At 35.0% G+C, this 15,127-nt stretch overlaps 2 protein-coding genes across 2 annotated transcripts in view; one reads left to right on the plus strand and one right to left on the minus strand.

Moving 5' to 3' along the window:
- LOC138327108 (macrophage mannose receptor 1-like) overlaps window positions 1-13,345 on the minus strand; it is a 40,148-nt gene extending 26,803 nt beyond the window's left edge. Inside the window, exons 1-5 of the mRNA XM_069273091.1 lie at window positions 12,764-13,345; window positions 8,921-9,075; window positions 5,656-5,771; window positions 4,998-5,140; window positions 3,027-3,250 (exon numbers count right to left, since the gene is read on the minus strand). Of these exons, the coding sequence (XP_069129192.1) occupies window positions 3,027-3,250; window positions 4,998-5,140; window positions 5,656-5,771; window positions 8,921-9,075; window positions 12,764-12,800 (675 nt within the window). The 5' untranslated portion in view covers window positions 12,801-13,345. The remainder of the gene's footprint in view (window positions 1-3,026; window positions 3,251-4,997; window positions 5,141-5,655; window positions 5,772-8,920; window positions 9,076-12,763) is intronic.
- LOC138327109 (uncharacterized) lies at window positions 13,183-14,831 on the plus strand. Its single transcript, XM_069273092.1, has 2 exons — window positions 13,183-13,996; window positions 14,812-14,831. Exons 1-2 carry the CDS (start codon window positions 13,183-13,185, stop codon window positions 14,829-14,831), a joined length of 834 nt encoding a protein of 277 aa, XP_069129193.1.
- The last annotated feature ends 296 nt before the right edge of the window (window positions 14,832-15,127 follow it).

Below are 15,127 nucleotides of genomic sequence, written 5' to 3' on the forward strand. Positions count from 1 at the left end.
ATCAACATGTTTACTATACGTATAGGTGAAACACCGAAAACTGTAGATTAGTCAAGATAATGGACAATGAGAGGCCAGAAGGGCCGAGCATTCTTCATTATCTTGACTAATCTACAGTTTGAGGTGTTTCTCTTACTTAAAACATGGCACTCGGATGTACAGGGCTAACTATGGCTATTGTGTAACTAATCTACAGCTACAGGTAAGGCATTCAACCACCTTTGACACAACATTTCAAAACAATTGTATAATGTCTACTCTGGTCATGCATGCATTGCATGAAATTTTCATGAAATTCCATACCAATGTTTTTACCAGAGAATTTGGTTGTGAGTTTGAATTCTCTTCATTCTGAGTGGAGCTGTACAAGAGGCAACATGGCAGACAGTGCAGATCAGATCTTTATGAAGTCAAACTATCTAAATTGATTATAAAATATCCATTAAGGAATTTAATTTTGTGATATGTTAATTTAACTGCTATTTATGTCAAAAGCAGACAATTCACTTGGATATAACTTCTTGGAAATTCACATTGTAATGAGGATTACCATGAAAAGGAAATAATTGTGAAAATCCCGCTCTATGTTATGAAATGAAGCAATAACAACAGTTAAAGAATATGATTTGTCCTTTTAAAAACCACAATATCAAGATTGAGTGAATTCTAAGGAAACTGCAATGGATTTAAGTGAAAACGGCAAAGTGATAAAAAAAACCTAAAGCTTATTTTTTTCAAATTTGTTCAGTAGGCTTTGTGTAAATCTTGGATAAGGAATCACACAATCAATCACTGAAAGTGTTCTTTTTTGGTTTGTTTATTTTTACGTCCTATTAACAGCCAGGGTCATGTAAGGACGTGCCAGGTTTGTTGGTGGAGAAAAGCCGGAGTACCCGGAGAAAAACCACAGGCCAATGGTCAGTACCTGGCAACTGCCCCACATGGGATTCGAACCCGCTTCCCAGAGGTGGAGGGCTTGTGGTAATATGTCGGGACATCTTAACCACTCGGCCACCGCGGCCCCAAGAAAGTTCTATTTCGGGAAACGTGGATTTATGTGTTATGTGTATGCATTCAAGAAATGAAGTTATTTAAAAACAGTGAATTATTGGGACAAGAAATTAAATGAAAGCATTCAATTTTCAAAGAAAGAAAGTGCATGTTTCTACTAAAAATCAAAATATCATTTTAGGAATGCCTGTACTGTCAAAATACATGTACTAAGGAGTTTGGACTTTCAATACAAGGAGTATTTTTTAGCGTTGTGGTTGATATAATTGGATTTAAGCCGATGTCTATGAATCAATGTATTAAACAGAAAATATGTAATAATATGTATTATTGAAGTCTTGTATTATATTTATATTGAATTTAATTTGATTTATTTGTTATTTATCTGTCTTTTAACAATGCTGCATGTAGTTTTGCTCTCTACCTTTCACTGTACATTAGTTTACCTGGACCTGTAGATTAGTTGAAACTAATCTACAGCTACAGGTAAACTAATGTACAGTGAAAGGTGTACTTATCTACAGACAGAACAAGTACTTGAACAATAGTCCAACTTAAGCACGGGTGACAACAAAAGATGACATCATAGCCATGTTTTAATTACAACTAATTATCATATATACTTACTGAAAGACTTTGGCATCCATAAATTGAGTGGTTGTGTGTACTAATGTACAATGAACTTTTCACGTCTTCTCAGTGTTTACACTTTAGAAGGCTTTTTGTATATATAGGTGCTTTAGAAGTTTAACAGTGTCTCTGCCAAGGGCAAAAGCCTCGACACATTTTCTTGTGCCTAACTTTTCATCAGGTTTTTATATACAATTATACATATTATCAACAAGATCAAATAATCAATGTCGACTAGGGCTTTGGGTGGGGTAGGTTTATCAGTAACTCATGAGTAAATCAGGAGTTTCTGATGAACATTGTGGCGCTTTTTATCCCCACCTTGGACCATATCTTAAAATTTGCTTATATGCTTTATAAAAATGATCGAAAGAATCATTTTATGTTTATGCCATATCTCGTCATTTATCATAATAAACGGCCATTTTCAATTCATATCATGTGGTTGGTTTTCATTCACATGCTTGGTCCAACAAGCTAGCCCTTGTCGACATTACGTGCCGGTATAATGGTAAATCAAAATTTCAATTTTAATGCATTTTATACAGGCAAGTAGTTTGTTTTTAAATAATATTAGTGTTTCATATTAATATTTTTTACGTCGTTATATTCCGTGCTATTTTTCTGAGAGGAGGTTCAAGGGGCAAGTAAGAGGTAATTGGGTCAAGGTCTTATCACGCGTAGTATATCTTCTGACCAGTGCGCGTGTGTCAGCTTCATTAGCCACTTTATCACAAGATGGACACAGATCAAGGTCAGTTTTTCTGATATTTTTCAATATTTTATCAGCAGCCACCTCCTCCCTATGACCTTCCTCAATTCTGTGACTAAAAGGTTTCGTTACTGAATAGCTTTAATATAATATCATAGTTTGACGACATGTTGTCTTTGTATCGAGTTGCATTCTTGCAAGTTGTATCTTGCTTTTGACCATGACACATGTCAAGATTATTTTTCATGTTTTACTTAATAGATATAACTGTATTTTATGTAAGAATTTTCTTTAACAATGGATGGGGCGCTTTTTATCCCCATCTTGGACCATATCTTTAAATTTGCTTATATGCTTTATAAAAATGATTGAAAGAATAATTTTATGTTTATGTCATATCTTGTCGTTTATCAAAATAAAAGGCTTTTTTCCTTTCATATCATGTTGTTGGTTTTAATTCACATGCATGGTCCAACAAGCTAGCCCTTGTCGACATTACCCGCCGGTATAATATATAATTATACAATGTACATATTACATAATTATAGAACTTATTACATAGTTATACAATATATTACATAAATATACAATGTATTACATAATTATACAATGTATTACATACAGTTTGAAGATTTTGTATCATACAAATTTAATAAAGGTTTACAACACTTACTGTGTCTGATACTCCTATCCATGCAGCGTCGTCTCGTGTCCGACACTGGTTTAAGTCCCCGATGGAATATACTTCTCTGGCATTCATAGGCATATATAAATCTCCACCATTCTGTTGACATACTTTACGGGCATCGTAAAAATTGGCTTTCTCATCAAACAGCTTGTAACACTGTTGCTCCACAAGGTGCCAATTGTCAGCTGAGTTACATACATCTACAGCATCTGTAAAAATACCATACAGGTATAAAGTATTGTTTTACATCTAAATTACACACACCTATGACATCAAACAAACCATTTGTACAATTTTGAATCCATATTACATAACGATGCCACAAGCCAAATTTGGTCAAATTTTGACCAGTGGTTTGTTAGAAGAAGTTAATTTTGCCAAAATGCCAGACACTGGATATTACAGTATGTCAGAAGCTTACCTTGGTCCTTTGGACCACCGGATGTCACAGTATGTCAGAAGCTTAACTTGGTCCTTTGGACCACTGCCTGTCACAGTATGTGAATGTCAGAAGCTTAACTTGGTCCTTTGGACCACTGCCTGTCACAGTATGTGAATGTCAGAAGCTTAACTTGGTCCTTTGGACCACTGCCTGTCACAGTATGTGAATGTCAGAAGCTTAACTTGGTCCTTTGGACCACTGCCTGTCACAGTATGTGAATGTCAGAAGCTTAACTTGGTCCTTCGGACCACTGCCTGTCACAGTATGTGAATGTCAGAAGCTTAACTTGGTCCTTTGGACCATTGGACATCACAGTATGTCAGATGCTTACCTTGGTCTTTTGGACCACCAGATGTCACAGTATGTCAGAAGCGTACTTTGGTCCTTTATACCACCAGACATCACAGTATGTCAGAAGCTTACCTTGGTCCTTTGGACCACGGGACATCACAGTATGTCAGAAGCTTTCCTTGGTCCTTTGGACCATTGGACATCACAGTATGTCAGAAGCTTACCTTGGTCCTTTGGACCACTGTATGTCACAGTATGTCAGAAGCTTACTTAGGTCCTTTGGACCACTGCATGTCACAGTATGTCAGAAGCTTACCTTGGTCCTTTGGACCACCGGTTGTCACAGTATGTCAGAAGCTTAACTTGGTCCTTTGGACCACTGTATGTCACAGTATGTCAGAAGCTTACTTAGGTCCTTTGGACCACTGCATGTCACAGTATGTCAGAAGCTTACCTTGGTCCTTTGGACCACCGGATGTCAAAGTATGTCAGAACCGTACCTTGGTCCTTTGGGCCACTGGATGGCACAGTATGTCAGAAGCTTAACTTGGTCCTTTGGACCACCGGACATCACAGTATGTCAGAAGCTTACCTTGATCCTTTGGGCCACCGGATGGCCGGGTATGTCAGAAGCTTTACCTAGGTCCTTTAGACCACCGGACGTTACAGTATGTCAGAAGCGTACCTTGGTCCTTTGGTCCACCGGACGTCACAGTATGTTAGAAGTTTACCGTGGTCTTTGGACCACTGGACGTCACAGTTTGTCAGAAGCTCACCTTGGTCCTTTAGACCACCGGACATCACAGTATGTCAGAAGCTTCCCTACGTCCTTTAGAACACCGGACATCACAGTATGTCAGAAGCTTACCTACGTCCTTTGGACCACCGGACATCACAGTATGTCAGAAGCTTCCCTACGTCCTTTAGACCACCGGACATCACAGTATGTCAGAAACTTAACTTGGTCCTTTAGACCACCGGACATCACAGTATGTCAGAAGCTTTCCTACGTCATTTGGACCACCGGACATCACAGTATGTCAGAAGCTTACCTTGGTCCTTTAGACCACCGGACATCACAGTATGTCAGAAGCTTATCTTCGTCCTTTGGACCACCGGACATCACAGTATGTCAGAAGCTTACCTACGTCCTTTAGACCACCGGACATCATGGTATGTTACAAGCTCCCCAGGAGTCATTGCACCTGTATATATGTACTTACCGTTAGGTTTCTCACAGATCACTCCCCAGGAGTCAGTACACCTCCGCTGTTGGATGTGTCCTGTGTCAGGTTTGTAACTGTATATAGCGGCACATCCACTGCGAGCATCATTTGTTTTACCAACTTGGTGACGGAACCACTGACTGTGGGCAGAAAACAATTTAGTGAGATATATGGTATTTGCAACCATCAGGCCACAACTTCCCAAAACCAAAATGAAGTCAAAAATAGACTTGAGCCAGTCTTTTGTGACTTAAGGAGACAACTTAAGTTTTGACACAATTAGGTGCTTCTTTTTGTTTAAAACTCAGGGCCAGGATTTAGCTCCATGGCAGTTGTTGTAACAGTGAAAAGTCAGATTTTAAACAGTATCAAGCCTATATCCGACAACCTTTTATACAGATACATGTATATATAACTACGAGGAAAGATTAATGAAGTTAAAGTTCAATAAATTCACTTGCGTGCAACCAATCAGATTTGCTTTAATTATAATGGCTGGAGCAATTATTGGTTATGTATTTCAGCATTTTAAAAATAGCATAATTATGTAAAGTAATTAATATACTTATGAAAGTGAAATCAACTGATATCAAATCATTGAGATTAGCTGTATAATACTGTCTCTACTGTTGATAAAATGTACATATTCACATACGTGCTGTTGACATCATAAGGAGAATCGTCCAGCCACGTCCAGGTGGAATTAATTACACGTAATCCTACCCAATATAAAATACGCTGACCCCTCTCTATGTATTTTACCACAAAATCCTGTAAGGAAATATACAAAATCATGTACAGAAATACACAAAATCATGTACAAAAGGAAACAAAATCCTGTACAGAAATATACAAAATCATGTACAGAAATACACAAAATCATGTACAGAAATATACAAAATCATGTACAGAAATACACAAAATCCTGTACAAAAGGAAACAAAATCCTGTACAGAAATACACAGAATCATGTACAGAAATACACAAAATCATGTACAGAAATATACAAAGTCATGTACAGAAATACACAAAGTCATGTACAGAAATACACAAAATCATGTACAGAAATATACAAAGTCATGTACAGAAATACACAAAGTCATGTACAGAAATACACAGAATCATGTACAGAAATACACAGAATCATGTACAGAAATACACAAAATCATGTACAGAAATACACAAAGTCATGTACAGAAATACACAAAATCATGTACAGAAATACACAAAATCATGTACAGAAATATACAAAATCATGTACAGAAATACACAAAATCCTGTACAAAAGGAAACAAATTCCTGTACAGAAATACACAAAATCATGTACAGAAATACACAAAATCATGTACAGAAATATACAAAATGATGTACAGAAATACCCAAAATCATGTACAGAAATACATAAAATCATGTACAGAACTACACGAAATCATGTACAGAAATACACAAAGTCATGTACAGAAATACACAAAATCATGTACAGAAATACACAAAGTCATGTACAGAAATACACAAAATCATCTACAGAAATAAACAAAATCATGTACAGAAATACACAGAATCATGTACAGAAATACACAAAATCATGTACAGAAATACACAAAGTCATGTACAGAAATACACAAAATCATGTACAGAAATACACAAAATCATGTACAGAAATATACAAAATCATGTACAGAAATACACAAAATCCTGTACAAAAGGAAACAAATTCCTGTACAGAAATACACAAAATCATGTACAGAAATACACAAAATCATGTACAGAAATATACAAAATGATGTACAGAAATACCCAAAATCATGTACAGAACTACACGAAATCATGTACAGAAATACACAAAGTCATGTACAGAAATACACAAAATCATGTACAGAAATACATAAAATCATGTACAGAACTACACGAAATCATGTACAGAAATACACAAAGTCATGTACAGAAATACACAAAATCATGTACAGAAATACACAAAATCATGTACAGAAATACACAAAATCATGTACAGAAATACACAAAATCATGTACAGAAATACACAAAATCATGTACAGAAATACACAAAATCATCTACAGAAATAAACAAAATCATGTACAGAAATACACAAAATCATATACAGAAATACACAAAATCCAGTACAAATGTAAACAAAATCCAGTACAAATGTAAACAAAATCCAGTACAAATGTAAACAAAACCAGTACAAATGTAAACAAAATCCAGAACAAACGAAGACAAAATCTAGTACAAATGTAAACAAAATCTAGTACAAAATAAACAAAATCTAGAACAAATGTAAACAAAATCCAGTACAATTGTAAACAAAATCCAGTACAAATGTAAACAAAATCCAGCACAAATGTAAACAAAATCCAGTACAAATGTAAACAAAATCTAGTACAAATGTTAACAAAATCCAGTACAAAGAGAAACAAAATCATGTACAGTATATCATGTTTATAACGAACACACTTACAACAAATTCATGGTTATAACATAGTAATTTACCTGTCAAGGTTCTTATACAATATCTGCAATATGTGTAAAACAAATTATGCTTATAACAGAGTTATTTTGTCCACAGAGTTTGTTATAAGCATGTTTTACTGTACAGAAGTCAATAAGAATAAGCTAGAATCATCTATATCTCACCAATATTCTTATGGTATATTTGTCACTACAATAAAACAGGCTTATAACGAACACGCTTACAAAAAAATTGTGGTCATAACATAGTGATTTTCATACCCGCCAAGTTTATTACAAGATATCTGCAATGTGTATGTAACAAACTATGATTATAACAAAGTATTTTTGTTGGTCCCCAGAGGCTTGTTATAACCGTGTTTACTGTATGTTACTTTTATCTTAGACTACCAGAGATATGTCACAATGCAGGATTTGTGAGTGATTAACTAATTGGGGTGTGACATGGTGTTACTATTCCATTGGTTGCAGCATCAGGATATTCTGAATATATCAAAGCATGAATGAATTCAGTTTTTATAACCCTGTAAATATGTTTCAGTTTTAAAAAAATAACAAATAGTTATTGAGGAATGGATCTAAACGCCCAAACTTGTAGTTTTTGTAATTCTGCATTCCTAGAATTTCAGTCCATAAATCTATCACCCAGATTTACATCCTAAGTAGCACATGCTGATGATGTCCGTTTGTTGTATTCCATCCAAGTTAAGGTAAAATCAGTTTTTGAGAAACCAATCAAAATAAAGCTTTTAAGTCTGTGAAGCTGCAGTATTCCAAGTCCTTGTTTACAAAGGAGGAGGGGTAATGTCTCCAGAAGAGACTGAAATCTTAAATACTCAAAATCAACCAACCAATATGATGATGATTGGTACCCTAAGTGTGGTTTCAGCATGCTCACGTTTAAAAGTCTAAGTAAAGATCACTTTTAATATAATGGTAGCCAGAGTCATACAGTACTAAAATGAAATTCAAAAGAGTATGGAAATCCCCAATATCAGGCAACAATACTTCAATGGTTACATGCCTCTGGCCACATGCTTCCTCATGTATTTCAGGGATTACTCTTTAAATTCACCCGTGGACTATGTCATAGCAAAATGAATGCTATAAGTGTGACAACAGATAAGACAGGTAGTTTGAGCCTTTGATATACATCAATAGAATCAAATAACGGTACACTGTATGGCTTTGATTATGGACATGGCTGTCCGTCATCAAAGGAACTCTCTGCAGGCCTATGATTGGACAGCATTTACTCCTGAAATGCCTTCAGTTTTACAATGTTATAGTCCAGGAGTGGATGTAACAATAGTGATAGTAACCCCTGGAATATCAAGGATGGGACACATGAAGAATTCCTTGACCTACAAACCAAAAAGCATTATTTAGAGGATAATGTTTGTTATAGAACAGATTTCAAGTTCTACTTACACGCTCATCCTGAGTATCAGGAACAAAGATTGACGCGTTCCTTGACGTACAAACATACAAAGCATCGTTAAGACGGTAACGATTATTAGAGAAGAAGTAACAGGTGTCATTGTATTCCTTCCATGGGGCCGGACACGAGGCGTAGGTTAATGACACTGTGGATAAACAAAAGTACGTCATATTAGAGGCCATCAACATGATGACAGAATATCTAATAATTATATTTACAGAAAATAAACTCATTCACCCCTTAAATTAAATAATAGACTGGTCTAGTCTTTGATCGGAAGAGCTTAAAGTTATATGTGCCGTAACTGGGCGATAATTTTGACATGCTATTTTTTCATCATTAATTCATTAAAAACCATAAGGTTTGATGAATAAAGCTGTAAAAATCATTCAAATCGCTTCAGATGACTTATAAACGTTACTTATAACACAGAAATTTTGTACTGTAAAATTGTTTATTAAAAACATTGTAAAAATGTGAAATGAAATTGTAGACAACCATTTGGCTTCATGGTCTCACCGTATGTACTCATTTCACTTCACTATTGACGTAAATAAATGCTTTTTGGCAGTACTGCCAAAAATCATTTTCAGCTCTTATTTGTACATGTAAAATTAAAACCTATGCATTGAAAGCACTGTAATTTTCAAAAAGTTGGTAATTTTTGGTGCTGAATAACATATTAAAAGCTCATCTTGATTCATGAGTATGAAAAATACGGCACATATAACTTTAAATGTGTCTTCAGAGGTGAATGAGTACACAGATTAAGGTGAAACTGATGACTGTCGACAGACTCTATCTCAATGAAGCTTATATTTATTGGCAGCAAATCGGGCATAACAGCTCATAAGTTATTGTTTTACATTAGAAAGCCAACAATTGCCCTAAAGAAGAATACTACTAATATAATAAGCCTACAAGGCTCACCAACGTCTGTGCCATAGGATTTCATTCTCCTCACCGAAAGTATATTTCAGTGCCTTTCAGTATTTGAGAGAGAGTCTGTACAATTTTCATTTTTTTTTCAAAATTGAGATCAATATTAAAATGTAGGTGATGGTGACCTGATTCTGTATGGTATGTGACACACATTGACCTCACCAAGATGTACCTGTAAATGAAACACTTCAATACCTTATATCATAGGAATATATAGTCCAGACAAGGTTTTTCTTCAATGCAAGTCAATGGTAAAAAATATAGGTCACGGTGACCAGGTTTTGGTATCATAGTGAAGTAGCTGAAAGTCATTGAGTCAAACTTAAAAAAAAAAATATAGTATATGCTTTTTAGCTACATCATCAACTAATTGAGAACAGGATATTTTATCTTTAGATACCGCGTCTATCCCCTGACCAATGTACACATATTATACACAAGAAATTATTGATTGGATGCAAAAGAAAGTCATTATTATCATGATCATTATTTATAAATAAACATAGTAGCAGACATTCTACATTATGTAAAACTGTGATATCAGTATTTGTTATCAGTGTGATTATCTGGCTGTCCGCAGGAATGGGGTCAAATTATATACCAATCACTAGATAGGTCTGTAGATAATGTTAACGCTTTTCAAGTACTTATACAAACAGTTCAGGCCAGAAGATGGAGGCTATCTATCTTAGTAGGTACATATCCTGTCATATATCTCATAACTTCTGATAAATCAAGAAAAGTAATATTCATTATATGTGACATGAAGAGTCGATAAATTAACAAGTGATAATAAAACAGGTTGCATAAATAACGTCACTGATAAAAGATTGCATCATGATAAAAATACTTTTTTGTCTAGGAATTAAGCCAGTTGTAAGATATTTGTATTACTGCTTTACAACAGAAAACAGCCTGTAACCTAGATTTGACTTTGGTGTTATGGGTCCGTCCTAGTTTTCTTATACATGCGCTAACATGATACAAGCTATTTCATAAGTCAAATGTCAAAATCTGTCCACCAACATACTACCAGATATCAATTCTTCCACTTAGTCGAATATAAAAGTTTTGACAAATTTATAAGCAGGATATAAAACATATATCATATTTAAATTTTATTTCTTGCTAAAAAAAATCTAGAACAATTCAATTGACCCAACCAAATAATGACCCTTGTCTGACATTTAAAAGTAGGGGCAGACCAAGCATTCCAGAAAGGGAACTGTATCTGACTGCCATCAACAATACATGTACCAACAGTACTGTTTGTATTGAATGTGCACATCAAATCAGGCTTTACAAATAAAGTCAAAGATCTGTTGGCTAAGATATCAATACAAAAGCACGAAAATCAATGCCTATTTAATACCTCACAGAGCTTAATTAATACCTCACAGAGCTTAATTAATACCTCACAGAGCTTAATTAATACCTCACAGAGCTTAATTAATACCTCACAGAGCTTAATTAATACCTCACAGAGCTTAATTAATACCTCACAGAGCTTAATTAATACCTCACAGAGCTTAATTAATACCTCACAGAGCTTAATTAATACCTCTCAGAGCTTAATTAATACCTCACAGAGCTTAATTAATACCTCACAGAGCTTAATTAATACCTCACAGAGCTTAATTAATACCTCACAGAGCTTAATTAATACCTCACAGAGCTTAATTAATACCTCACAGAGCTTAATTAATACCTCTCAGAGCTTAATTAATACCTCTCAGAGCTTAATTAATACCTCACAGAGCTTAATTAATACCTCACAGAGCTTAATTAATACCTCACAGAGCTATTCAAAGTATACTATTAACATTATTTTCAATATCTTTTGTATCTATGAAGTCATAGATAAAAATATGAACAGATATTCTTTTTCATATTTGTCTACAACATCATAAACCTAAACAACACTGAGAATAATGCTTTTAAAAGATGCTCTATCACTGACAGAGCATAAATGATAGTTACTCGTAATTTTAATAACTGATGTTTAATTGTGTATATATGTGTCTAATTAACACAAAGATACTTCATTCCATATAGTGCAAAGGAATTTTTTTGAAACCCAATTAAATATTTTTGATATTTTTAAATAAAATAAGAAGCTAAAACTTTTCAATTGCGGTAATAGTGTAAAGTAAGAAGGAAACTTTTGTAACTGAAAACAACCACTGATTTGTCTGCTCCTGTTTTTGACAGCGAAAAATACAATTCATGAGTAATGTAGCATCTTTAAGAAATTTCATTTGTCCAAAGAGATTCATCATATGTGTTTTACTGTAGGATTTTACAGTTAATGATGATTTGGTTGTTGCAGATCAGAAAATATCTTATTCAAATTATCAAAGTAATTAAAATGAATACAATAATTTCCCCAAGAATATATCTTTCCTACCAGCAATGCATTTTTTAATTACTAATGGCATACTGATAAAGAGCATCATGGCAGTTGCTAGTCTAGCAATCAAAATTGGTGCAAAAATCCTTAAAGATGTTCCACCGCTGCCAGGGGATAAACTATAGTCATGTTTTGAACAGTAATAGGTGTTTAATCATGTATATATATATATCAACATAAAAAACATTATTAACACCCACAAAATTTTGCTTTCGGTGCATAATGAAATCAGTACGTCATATTCCATGTAAGACATAGTGCCAAGGATTTTTTCAGGATGCAATTCACTATTCTTATCTTAAGTAACACGAGAAGCTCAAACTTTTCAATGGTAGTAATGGTATAAAGTAAGTAATTTTTGTTACTGAAGAAAAATACTAATTCGTCTGCTCCTGTTTTTGATAGTGAAAAAATACCATTTGTCAGCGGTTGAGCATCTTTAAAACACTTATCTAGAAAAAATAAATAAAATTGTACTCACCACAGGAAATAAGAAATAAAACAGAGAGGAGATTCATTGTCCTTGGGTTACAATGGATACATGGCTGGGGTGATTGTATATATAAATACTGAACAATGCACAGACCTCCTGCACGCTGTCCAAACTTGAACTTCAATCTGATTTCTTGATAGTACCAGTATACCCCGTATCTATAGATAAGCTGATAATCATCAATGAATATACTAGTCTACCCGGGCCCCTATGTTTTTATCATACAGTCCTGTGTCCAGGGCTTCACAAACGTTATCTCTTACACAACCCGAGAAACCTTATAAATTAAAAGCTCATTCAGTGCAACTAGTTACATCACATAATACGTATAGTGTGTCCATCAACTGGCTCGTGACAATCACAAGTATGATGTTCTCAAGTACAACACTCACAAGCATGACAATCACATGTATGATGCTCTCAAGTACAAAGCTCACAAACATGACAATCACAAGTATGATGCTCTCAAGTACAACGCTCACAAACATGACAATCACAAGTATGATGCTCTCAAGTACAACGCTCACAAACATGACAATCACATGTATGATGCTCTCAAGTACAACACTCACAAGCATGACACTCACATGTATGATGCTCTCAAGTACAACGCTCACATGCATGACACTCACATGTATGATGTTCTCAAGTACAACACTCACAAGCATGACAATCACATGTATGATGCTCTCAAGTACAACGCTCACAAGCATGACAATCACATGTATGATGCTCTCAAGTACAACACTCACAAGCATGACACTCACATGTATGATGCTCTCAAGTACAACACTCACAAGCATGACACTCACATGTATGATGCTCTCAAGTACAACGCTCACAAGCATGACAATCACATGTATGTTGCTCTCAAGTACAACGCTCACAAGCATGACAATCACATGTATGATGCTCTCAAGTACAACGCTCACAAACATGACACTCACACGTATGATGTTCTCAAGTACAACACTCACAAGCATGACAATCACATGTATGTTGCTCTCAAGTACAACGCTCACAAGCATGACAATCACATGTATGATGTTCTCAAGTACAACGCTCACAAGCATGACAATCACATGTATGATGCTCTCAAGTACAACACTCACATGCATGACACTCACATGTATGATGCTCTCAAGTACAACGCTCACAAGCATGACAATCACAAGTATATGATGCTCTCAAGTGTAACGCTCACCAGTATGACACTCACATGTATCCCAACATATTATTCTGTATACATTTTTCAATGCAGAAGATTAATATGTAAATACACAAAACAAATTCCAACTAAAAACATTTAATCAATTGCCAATAAGTTGAAAATCAAACACTCCACAAAGCAGTAATTGCATGTATATAGAATGTCTCTGATTGAGTTGATCATTCATGTGAACTGAGGTTGCTCAATTCGTAGATACTCTATAGAGGTAGGACTAGAATCCCAGTCTGATGTTACATTTTCTCCTCTCCTTTTACAAACATCAACGGCGCCAAACAAAATACTCATGGTATGGTGTAGTTGAGGGTCACATGTGACTTTAAAGCAAAGACTTGGGGAAAGGAAAGACAAGTATGGCGAACTGCACAGAGTCGATCAGCGGAGGCCAAGTAGCTCAATCAATAGAGCATTCGACTAGTGTTTGGAGGTCCCAGGTTAGAACCCTGAAATGACCACTACATTTTCTCCACTCTGTTACCGTACTAACATATGGTAAAAGAAGCTGGCTGCCAATGATTTTTTGGCGGGGGTTTTAATTTGCCGAAAGGGGCTTAATTACAGAAAAAATAATAAATAATGATATCAACATCATTTTATGAAAATTTGACAAGTACTATTATTTTTCGCACAAATAAACAAGATTACATAATTAATCACAAGAGCAGATAACTCTACATTACTAACTCGGCAGCGTCAGATTATTTTGTTAAGTGATGTACCTATTGCTTCATATAGGATGACACAAATGTGCAGTTGATTGTAACCTTACTGAGATATTCATTTCACTTAAATCATTGTTTTGTTTCAGATAAGACAGATGAGCCTTGAAGCTATTGTTAAAATTTAATAATTTGGGCTGGAATTAAAGAATGTTGATGAGGTGTACCGAATGAAATATATAGTTTATGATAAGCTGTTTTGAATAAGAGGACAATATGGAGAATATTGAGGTGTAACTAGATATGTCCAGTTATAAACTACCTGGCCTTGTTTTGTGTGGGATTAGGATTGTTATGGTGTAGCCTAGATGGGTAGGTGACATGTTTGTACCTATTGGTGATATGAAGACCTGAGGAGGGCAGGATAACAACAGTAAACAAACATCTCCGGACAGGTGTATACCT

This window comes from Argopecten irradians, chromosome 7, assembly GCF_041381155.1.
Source record: "Argopecten irradians isolate NY chromosome 7, Ai_NY, whole genome shotgun sequence".
NCBI lineage: Eukaryota > Metazoa > Mollusca > Bivalvia > Pectinida > Pectinidae > Argopecten > Argopecten irradians.

Coding starts and splice junctions, on each gene's coding strand:
- LOC138327109 (XM_069273092.1), top strand. CDS start 13,183: ATGTATGATGCTCTCAAGTACAAAGCTCACAAACATGACAATCACAAG. Junction 13,997..14,811: donor CACCAGTATGACACTCACAT/GTATCCCAACAT, acceptor GTTTTGTTTCAG/ATAAGACAGATGAGCCTTGA.